Source organism: Cyprinodon variegatus, unplaced genomic scaffold (genome assembly GCF_000732505.1).
Source record: "Cyprinodon variegatus isolate N-32 unplaced genomic scaffold, C_variegatus-1.0 Scaffold116, whole genome shotgun sequence".
NCBI lineage: Eukaryota > Metazoa > Chordata > Actinopteri > Cyprinodontiformes > Cyprinodontidae > Cyprinodon > Cyprinodon variegatus.
In genome coordinates this window covers 36,736-46,826 of record NW_015150569.1, presented here as the reverse complement: position 1 = coordinate 46,826, position 10,091 = coordinate 36,736, and the positions used below count along the sequence as shown (strand labels likewise).

The 10,091-nt window shown below is 46.6% G+C and overlaps 1 protein-coding gene across 2 annotated transcripts in view; it reads left to right on the top strand.

Annotated features, from left to right (window-relative positions):
* Positions 1 to 10,085, top strand: part of fam65c (family with sequence similarity 65 member C) — a 47,834-nt gene extending 37,749 nt beyond the window's left edge. For both annotated transcript variants that reach the window (XM_015375301.1, XM_015375302.1), the window contains exons 14-26: positions 1,109 to 1,263; positions 1,482 to 1,682; positions 2,535 to 2,625; positions 2,702 to 2,917; positions 2,987 to 3,132; positions 3,211 to 3,367; positions 5,117 to 5,246; positions 5,319 to 5,483; positions 5,572 to 5,736; positions 5,820 to 6,022; positions 9,308 to 9,391; positions 9,468 to 9,558; positions 9,636 to 10,085. In XM_015375301.1, the coding sequence (XP_015230787.1) occupies positions 1,109 to 1,263; positions 1,482 to 1,682; positions 2,535 to 2,625; positions 2,702 to 2,917; positions 2,987 to 3,132; positions 3,211 to 3,367; positions 5,117 to 5,246; positions 5,319 to 5,483; positions 5,572 to 5,736; positions 5,820 to 6,022; positions 9,308 to 9,391; positions 9,468 to 9,558; positions 9,636 to 9,736 (1,905 nt within the window). In that variant the 3' untranslated portion in view covers positions 9,737 to 10,085. The remainder of the gene's footprint in view (positions 1 to 1,108; positions 1,264 to 1,481; positions 1,683 to 2,534; positions 2,626 to 2,701; positions 2,918 to 2,986; positions 3,133 to 3,210; positions 3,368 to 5,116; positions 5,247 to 5,318; positions 5,484 to 5,571; positions 5,737 to 5,819; positions 6,023 to 9,307; positions 9,392 to 9,467; positions 9,559 to 9,635) is intronic.
* The last annotated feature ends 6 nt before the right edge of the window (positions 10,086 to 10,091 follow it).

Genomic DNA, 10,091 nt, shown 5'->3' with positions numbered 1-10,091 from the left:
CATCCATCCATCATCCATCCATCCATCCATCCATCATCCATCCATCATCCATCCATCCATCATCCATCCATCCATCATCCATCCATCATCCATCCATCCATCCATCATCCATCCATCATCCATCCATCAATCATCCATCCATCCATCATCCATCCATCAATCATCCATCATCCATCCAACCATCCATCCATTTTCTTTTTTTTCTACCCTGAATTGTCTTTGTTGAGGACAGTAGAGTGTGGACAGTAATGGATGGCACCGGGTAAAGCGGAGTGATCATAGAGTGTCATAGAAGTGTCTGTTTGTCCTGATGTGCTCCTGCTTTCCTCCAGTTTGAATCTCCTAAACTTATTTAATACTTCTATTGTTTCTCTCACACTAATACCGTCTTTTTTTTGGTATCTGAGGCGTTTCTCTGGAGAACTGACTCTATCCTCTGTACCTGAATAAACCAGGTAATAGTTGGGATGGTCTGTAACTGCAGACATGAGAACAGATGGAGCTCCAGAACAATCAACCAGCTGCTCCTTCTACTGAGAATAAGCAGACGATTCAAAAAGGAGCTGGGAGCTGTGGTGGAGGGCCCACCCATCTCTATCTATTCACTGGGTTGATGATTGCCTGAAAGAAGTGAAGCCATCGTCCGCCATATTGGTACTCCCCACTCCCACAGAAACACCAAGCAGGTTCAGCTGCACTGAGCAATAGAGTATGATGAAGGAGGTCCTTCCCAGAGAAAATGGCAGCTCTTTTAGTCACAGACCTACACCCCCACCTGCTGGATGGTCCACAGCTGGACCAGCTCTGATGGATCAGGCTGGGAGATGCAGCTCAGCTGGTCTGAGGATGGTGAACTGATGAGCTTCTGGTTCAGTGATGGCAGCCTGAGAGCAGAATCACTGGCAGCTCCACCTAAAGCAATAAAAGAGGATGTAGATGTTTTGGTTTTCTATCAGCCCGGTTTCACTGACGTCATCTTAGGTTTTATGTCGTCCTTTTTTCTTCTGGTCTTTATTGTTTAATCGGTTGATTAAACTGTTTAAATCTGTTGTGTTTTCATCTGTAACCCTGAACTTCACGTGACCTGATGTCTTCTCATGTTCCTCAGTCGATGGTTCGCGGGCTGCAGGATCAGGAGGGTTCCCTCCCCTCTCTGGTGTCCAAAGGTCGTCCCACCAGAGGAGGCGTGTCCCTGCTCAGCTACCTGCCCCACCCTGAACACACCTCCATGACATCAGGCCCTCAGAGTCCCTACATCTCCAGGTAGGCATCAGAGTTTAGGTCTTGGATGAAGACCCTCTGGCTGCATCAGGATCTCCTCATGTCGGGCCGAGTCGTTTCTCTGGTGTATCTCCTCTAATGGACCTTTTCTAACAGCTGCTTAAAGACAGATTAGAAGGTTTACGTTTGTAGGAAATAAAAGAAAACTTCAGTTTCTATCTGTGGTTGATTTAAGACTCTGGTCTAAAATCTGATTCCAGTCTGATCCGAGCTCACAGCTACCCCTCCTCCAGCCTGGGAGGAAGTCAGACTCAGCTTCCCTTTGGAGAGGAAGAGGAAGAAGAAGAGCGGGAGGAGAGGCAGAGGACGGATGAGAAGGTTGACCAGAAGGAGTGGGGCGGCGTGCTGGAGACGTCACCGGGGGAAGCCAGTAAAGCAGCTTCCCTTCTGGTCTTACCGCGGTGAGAACCACCCTTAAAGTAATTTAGAGATTATGTTCCCCAGATTTACACGGGATGGATGGATTCCATCCGTCCATCCAGAACATTGTTCTCAGGATGAAACAGGCTGCTTTCACCTCGCTAGATGAGGTTTACAACCTTTATAGAACCAGAAAGGCGAAGTAGCGTTTTATAGGTTCTGCCAAAAATGAAGACGAGCTGTTTTATTTGAAACGCACACAGTGACGGATCTAGAGCACCGGCCATGGACACCCTCAGCCAATCACTGGCCACCCCTACCAGGCCATCGGTTGGCCCTAGGATTTAACTTTATCGTCTGATAAAGAGAACATTTTTAGACATGTTTCAGCCAGAATGATTTGACATTTATATGACTTAATTACGACTTTTAATGACACTAATGTATTAATTATAATACAGTGTAAAAAATGTTAAGGATCAGTGACTCCAAATTGAGACATGGTCTTCAGCTGGAAGAGGGTAGAGTGCCTTCTCTGGGTTGGGGAGGATGTCTCCCCCCAGTGGAGGAGTTTAAGTGTCTTTGGGTTCTTGGTCAGCAATGAGAGGAAGATGGAGCAGGAGATCGAGAGGTGGATCTTCAACCATCTGTAGATCAGAGTAGGTCCAGGAAACCAGGACAGGTGGCGCCCCCTTAAACATCACATCTGGAAACACGGTGATGACTTCAGGGGACCCTGTGTTTCCGTTTTACGCCTAAAATCCAAACTTAGGAACAAAACCAGGAAGATGGACCAGGCAGAAAGTTTGGTCCTGGATCCACGGGACCAGAACCAGGAGTAGACCAGCACTGGTGCTGACGGTTCCAGTTTGATACTGGTGATGTTTGTGCAGGTCCAGCACGCCAGACATCCTCAGGAAGAACCGGCCAGGAGAACCGGACCCTGAGACACATGGCGCCGCTCTGCAGGAGAGATGTGAACAGGTAGATCTCAGCGGGTTCCTCTTCCAGCTCTGTTCTTGGTTCTTCACTCACCGGGCCTCATGTTCACCCTCTGCAGGAATCTCTTGACCATGACGCCCCCCCACCCAGACCGCCCATTCAGCCTCCAGCCTCAGGGAGAACCGACATGAGCGGCGCCCAGCGCCGGGCCCAGGCCGTCCGACTGGGAGCCCTGATGGCAGAGCTGGAGAAGTCCTTTCACACAGAAAGCAGCTGTGAGAAGGAGCTCCGGGCTTTGGAGCACCAGGTTCAGCATCTGGGAACCATCCTGAAGGTACGTCTGAGGTCAGACACTGAAGGCGCTGAAGCAACGGCGCCCTGATGTTCTACTCTTCTCCCGCAGAACGACCTGTCCCTTCTCAGGAACTCGCCATCAGAGGAAACGCTGGCTGTGGAGGAAGTCCTGGGCAGCTTTGACTTCCTGTCCCTCGACCTCAACGGAGATGATGACACTTCCTGTTTGGGCAGCATGAGGCTGAAAGACAGTGGGTGAGTTTCGCCGCCACTCAGGGGACATCTGGACATCAGTGACGCGTTCTGGAGCAGCGCTTCTTCTTCTCTCCTCAGCATCAGTTCCTTCCAGCAGAACACCCTGAAGAGTTTGGGCCTCCTGTCCAACAGCCAATCAGAGGAAGAGCTGGTCGCTGCCCCTTTGACTTCTGGGAACTGGGGTCTTGACCAGGCTCTGGAGACCCACCTAGACATCTGCTGCATCCTGCTGCAGGTACCAAACTGTTTGTCAGATAAATCCAGAACCACTCTTCCTAAGAATAAAAAATAGAGCAGAAACACCTGAAGAATTTATTGTTTATAGAGCCGTAGCTTCTAGAGCGAGTAGAAGGCGCAGCTAGAAGAGGGGCTGATGGGAGGGGCGCGTCAGGGAGGAGGTCTTTTAACCAGAACTAGAATGGCAAACTCAACATTTTCTAAACCTATAAATCAGGGAAACTCTGAGGCTGTTTCTCACTATGTGTTCTTGTGCGTCCTCGTGTTCTCGTGAAACATCATCAGCCTCAGCCCTAGTACTGTTCCAATTCACCAGAACAGCAGACCGAGAACGGACAAAGTCCCCGGATGTTGTTCTGGCCCCTCCCTCTTTACCCAGCATGCATCAGAGCAGACTTGTCCGTCCTCCAGACTGTCAGCTGTCCCAGCATGCACTGCAGCAGCAGCAGCTTCCAGGTTAGCGCTCACAGAGCTCAGAGTATTGAGTTAAAAGTTCTCCTCTCTGTTGCTGCTGTTCAATAAAAGTACGTTTTAAGTAGTCTAGTTAACTAGCCCCACCCGCCAGCGGCCAAAACCATTTTTGTCTGCAGTCGTCTAGCCTCGGCCCAGAAGAGGCGGGCCAATCACAACGCAGAGATGTGTTTTGAATTTCTGGATGCAAAGTGGGCGGGGTTTTGAGGGTGTGACGACAAAGCTGTGCGACGCTGGAGAAAACACAACAAGGAAGATGGCAGCAACTATTGAACAGTTCTGGTTTGACTCAGCTTTGGAATCAGTTTGGAAGGATTAGACTTGGAGTTTCCGTTTAAACGTGAGCAGCAAGAGGCTCTACGCTCATTCATTTTGAAGAAGGACGTATTCGCCGTTTTACCTACAGGCTTTTTGTTTACACATTTAATCTCACATTTAGTCTGGTTTATCAGGCTTTAAGACCATATGTAGGGAAAAGACCTCATAATGACGAGATATCGATCACGTCATTATGAGATAAGCTGTCAGATTTCTTTTCTCTGTGGTGAAAGTAATACGCTCCATAGGAACTGTTGCAGCTAGAGGTCTGAAATGTTCTGCAGTTGTGGTTGACATGATGTAGAACAAATGGAATACAATGAGACCTGCCTTTTCTCAAGCATGTCTTTACTGCTGTTGAAAAAGACCTATCATTTTCCAGAATAAAGAAAACAACTTTGAGTCATGTTTGAACTGATGCAACTTAGGCTGTGTTCTACTCACCATTTTCATTTATATATTCATAAACTAGAAGGTTTTAGCTTTTAAATAATGTATCACACATGTCATTTGGGCTTATAGTTTCTAAGTTATTTGCTTCAAATTAGGTGGGTTTAATGTGCAAAAATAAGAAATAGTTGTATTAACTGTAACGGGTACCATAGCAACAGCAGCTTGGTTGACAGATATACTCCTGAGAAAGAAGAGGAGACGCTTTTCAGTTTGAAATATCCTGCAGCAATGAGGAAAAAACAACGTAACCCGCACTCGCCCCCTGCTGGTGTGAAGCAAACATTACAACATACACATTGAATGAGAATTCAAACCGCTGCATAAAAAATGCAACCTCTTTGGGGATAACCTTTCCAAAATAAAATACAGTAGCTTATGTTCAATATAAATTACAAATTTCTCTTTTATCATAAACAAAAAATGTGACGCTTTTGTCTGTTGGGTCTTTGGTCTCCTCTAACAGACTGATGCGGATCGCCTCCTTAGTTCTCTTTGTTTCTTTCAGACGATAAAAACCAGCGACTTCGGTCCGACTCGCAGGGAGCTGCTGCAGGAGATGTCCAACCAGACGGAGGTTCTGGACAGAGTCGGCTGTCTGCTGCTGGAGGGGAGGGACGACATCACCGCCAGAGACAGTCAGTGGAAAACCGCAGGTTTAGAGAGACCTGATGCTGGGCTCATCTGACGCTCCTCGCTTCCACCTGCAGGCCTCCCCAAAGCCCAGAGGTCCAGGAACCTTCTGCTGTTCTGGGAGGAGTGTGTGAAGGACAGCAGCTCTCCGTTCTGCTGCGATGGGGAGACCTTTTCCAGGACGCTGAAGAAGCGTTACACTCATAAGGTGAAAGCCAAGCTGCCGGGACAGTCGGAGAAAGGTACAGCAGCTGTCAGACCTAACTCTGTCTCCTCTTACCTCCATCATCAAGCTCTCCCAGAGTTCCTCTCTCCTCCTCCTCTCTGCAGTGTTTTCTAGACTCCTGCAGCAGCTGCAGTCGGCCTGCAGGCTGCTGCCGGGCTGTCGATCCGTCTGCAGCGCAGATAGAGTCACCCTCTTCCAGCTCTCCGTTTATCTGAAGCGCTGGAGCTTCCAGGATCTGGGGGAGCACATCTCCCGCCTTTCCAGAGAAGGTAGAGCCTTCACGCCTAAACGCCGCGCTGCTGGATCTGACGTCGTCAGACTTTCATTCATCAGGGCTGTTTGTTTTCCCCAGAGTACCTCCTGTCAGCACTGATCAGCCCCAAACGGAGGAGGGCTTTGAATAAGCTGAGGGGGCGGAGACTATCAGAGCTCCTCCCACTGGAATTCACCCTGCAGACTGTCGCCGCCCTGCTGGTCGACTCCAACCACAAAGTTTGCAAAGCTGCAAGCAGCTGCGTGTGCAGAGCGGCAGGCTGCAAGGCCTTCAGGAGCAAGGTGATCCGAACGCAGCGGTGCTGAAGGACAGCTCCACAAATCTTTACCTTTAAATTTATTTGGTGCTTTCCTAAAAAATATCAAAGAAGATCTAAAGATTTTTACTTAAGTCTGAAAATTTTATCCAAAGATTTATCAAAATCTTTGTAAATTTGACTTCATATAAATATTTAATTTACTCTAAAATGATTGTAAACTATTTTTGTAAATCTTAAGCCCAGTGGGTACCTGGCCCGGCCGACACCTGCTGCTGTTTATCTATTTATAGAAATGGCCAAACCACAGTCACATGGTGTTTCATCCACACGTCTTTCAAATGGGGCGTTCAAATTTATTTAATTATTTTTTCACAAACACTTTTTGTTTTATAGCTGCGTAAACAGATAAAATTAGATTTATAAATCCACCAGACATGTGTGACTCTGCAGGAGTAATGCAACAGCAGGCATTCATTTTTAGCCACGCCCCCTAATGGCCGCCATCATTGGAAACCAGAGGCTCAGACCTTTCGGAGGAGGGGTCAGAGGTCATTGTGTGACCATTTCAGTTTATTAACATGCATTACATGAGCTTGCTCTGTTATTCTTATTTTCTATCCAGTCTGATGATATTATTGGTAAATTTAATGAACCAACGGCTAAATCTTAGGAACAAAGGCTTTGTCTTATGCAGAAGGTCTCCAATAACGTTAATCAGCATATTTATAAAACCAGATTCCCTTTTATGGGCGGAAAAAAATATATTTTTGCACTTTTGTGCCAAAATCCCATTTCCTCCTAGCTCTCTGCCCACTCTGTGGAGCAAACATGCTTCAACTGATTCAGTCCGAATCTGCTTGAGTTATAACTCAAAATGGCCGACTTCCTGTGGGGTTTGGACCATGGCTCCAAGAGGCTTTTTTGTAGGTCCTGATGGGTTAAACATGCGTGCCAACTTTCATAATCAAGATGTGGATCTATAAAGTCTAAAATTGGCTTTCATGGTGTTTCTCAGTGTTTATTTTTGAAGAAAATTTGGCGAGGCTAAATATTTTTCATTTTTCTTTATTTAATCACCTATAAATCAGACTTGGTGAAATTTAAAATATTGGTTCCACCTGAAAAATATTCCTCAATGCCTTTCTGTCAAACAATTTATTGTATTTCCAATTTATAGTTTGGGAGCCGGACTTGTTTTAATTCACAGATGTAACTTCAGGCAGAATTTATTTATTTATTTTATTTTATGAATGTCTTTATTGAGCCACAGCCCAGAAATGGACCCCAAACACAAAACATAGTCCCTTTTTAAAAAAAACAATATTCAGAAAAAACAGCCACCCACCAGCCCCTCCCACACCCACATCCCCCCAACCTCACGCTTAAGCAAAGAGCATAAATGACAGTAGATTAAAATTACAGACTAAAGGACAGGAAGAGAAAGGGAACAGAAATGAAAAAACAAAAATAGTAATAACCTGAAGAAAAAATAATAGTGAAAAGAAAAAACATTTAAATCTAAAGAGGAGAAAAATAAATAACTCAACTGGTTGGATGTATAGAGTGTGTATGATGGAGAGCAGGGGGTCCCAGGTCCTACTGAATATTGAATTTACTCAATGAACCCTTAAAGGAAAATCTAAGCCTCTCCAGCTTCAAATTGAACAGGACCTCTTAGACCAGTCGACTGTAAGGGGGGGGGCAGTATTTTCCCAGATGAGCTAAATTAAACGTCTTTCCAGTAAAGAACAGAAAGCCATGCAGTGTCGGGCTTTGCTTGAGAAGGATTTAGTTTAAAGAATATCAAAAATAGCTTAAAAAGAGGAGGGATCCTCCCTGCATGCAGCCCTGTGGACGGTAGCAAATATTTCACACCAAAAATCTTTCATCTTGGTAACGACCAAAACATGACGTCAGCAGGAGACGGATTACATCTATTACAGGTGTCAGTGAATTTTGACAGTCAGTGATTTCTATAGTAGATCCTATCTATTCATTTGCATTGGATTAGACCCTTTTAGGATAGATTTAGATAGTTTAGATAGAGGAATTATATATTAATTATAAGATATTAGTCCACTGGTCTGTTAGGTTCACTGGCTTCTCTAAATTCTCCTTAGGCGTGAATGAGTGTTTGTCCTGTTTGTCTCTGTGTTTCCCTGCGATGGACTGGAGACCTGTCCAGGGTGGACCCCACCTCTCACCTGTAGGCAGCTGGAGATAGACACCAGCGCCCCTCGTGACCCCACCTGGGATTAAGTGTGTTAGAAAAAGGATGGTCCACTGGACCTCCTCAAGAGTCTGAGTCAGTTCTGACGTGTAGCTGAAGCATCTTTGCTGCTCTAGCTGCGCGGTGATAAAGTGGGTCTGATGCGCGGTGGGCGGAGCTACCCGATCCTTTCTCTGCCTGGAACAATGGCAGCTATATTAGCTGTGATCAGCGGGTAAAAAGTAGTTAGAATCTATGTTGAAGTGAGAAAGTCCTCCTGAAAACATGGTCTGTGCAGTCAGTTCATCCAGATTACCATCCTGCCTTCAAAGATTATTTCTCTGTGGGAGCCGCTCAGACCCCCACATACCGGCGCTGCGCTGTCACTGGGAATCCCCAGCAGCAGCTGCCTCAGGCCCGGGAGCCTCTTGGGGGTTTTCCCCTACTGTTGGTGGCGGCTGGAAGTAGATGTTAGCGCTTTTCAGGTCTGAGCTACAAACTGCAGTCAGCAGGATAATAAAAGCCAACATATTCTGCTGGCAGGTTTCTACATTTGAAGTTAATTTAGGCGTTAATAAACTGTTTCAGAGGAGTGATCATAGCGCTCTGCATCAGCAGTGCTGCGTCTGACTCCCTGCCAGCTCCCAGATCAGCTTCTCTCATTGGTTGATGCGGCGCGTCCAGCAGCTAAAGTTCAATGTTTCCAAGTCCAGCAGCTCGTCCTGCGCCTCAGATGCTCAGAAGCTCATGAGGTGCTGCTCCTGCTGCTCAAAACGCGCTGCGGGACGTTTAGCTGCACCTTGATGCACTTCAACCATTGACTTTGCATGTAAATTAGCTATTTCTGCTGCTAGCGGTCTGAACGTAGCGTTACAGATTAAAATCTGATCTCTAATCTATCTGAGGTTACGAGGAACAAACTTAAATCGTATGTTTGTTTACAATTTTAACTTTCATTTATAAATTCACGTTTTTCTTGCCAGTTATCCGACTCTGTATTATCATGTCTGCCATCAGCTTCCCACTGATCCCAGTTGAGTCGCGCTGCTGGTTTCAGAGAGCGCTGCTCTGATGGTGTGTTTTGGCTCTTTGCTCCAGGCGCTGGTTTTCTACACGGAGAGCCTGAAGAGCTCGGATGTTCTGATCCAGCAGGGATCCTGCCTGGCTCTGAAATGCCTCAGGGTGAGCAGAACCGGTCCGGCCGACGTTCCCAGTCCCGGGCAGCTCCACTCACTCACCGCCTCTCTCTGTTCGCCAGGCCACCGAGAGCGTGGACCACATCGCTGAGCTGTGGAGGTCCCCGGATGAAGATCTACGCAGCACAGCCAAGGAAACCATCTTGTCGTTTGGTGCGAACCCGAGCGTCTCTTCATCCTGGCAGCCTCTCCGGTTGCCATGGTTTCACTTTCTTGTTGTTTCCGTCCAGGTAAGAAAGGATACGAGGCCTTCCAGAGAATGGAGCAGATGTCCGTAGAGATGCAGGAGGAGGCTTACCGGAACCAGGAGACGGAGATCACCATTTTATAGGAGATGTTGGAACAGAACTCGGACTGGGACTAACTTCACTGACCTGTCAGGAAACCGAGACGGAAACTTCTCCTTTAGCAACTGCAACCAGCAGAGACGAGGAAGACATGAAGAGCAGCTAGTTCTCAATTGCAGAAACTTTTTTTATTACAGAATGTCGGATACAGCATCAAAATCAAAAATGAACATTTATTTCATCGTGGATGTTTTGAGTATGTGTTTATGCACGGGCGGATTTACCTTTCAGCCATAATAGGCAGGTGCCCAGGGCCCCAAGTTCCTGGGGGCCCCATAAAACTCATTTTACATGTATGGTTAATACAACTATTATTTATTTCTGCACATTTTTGATGTT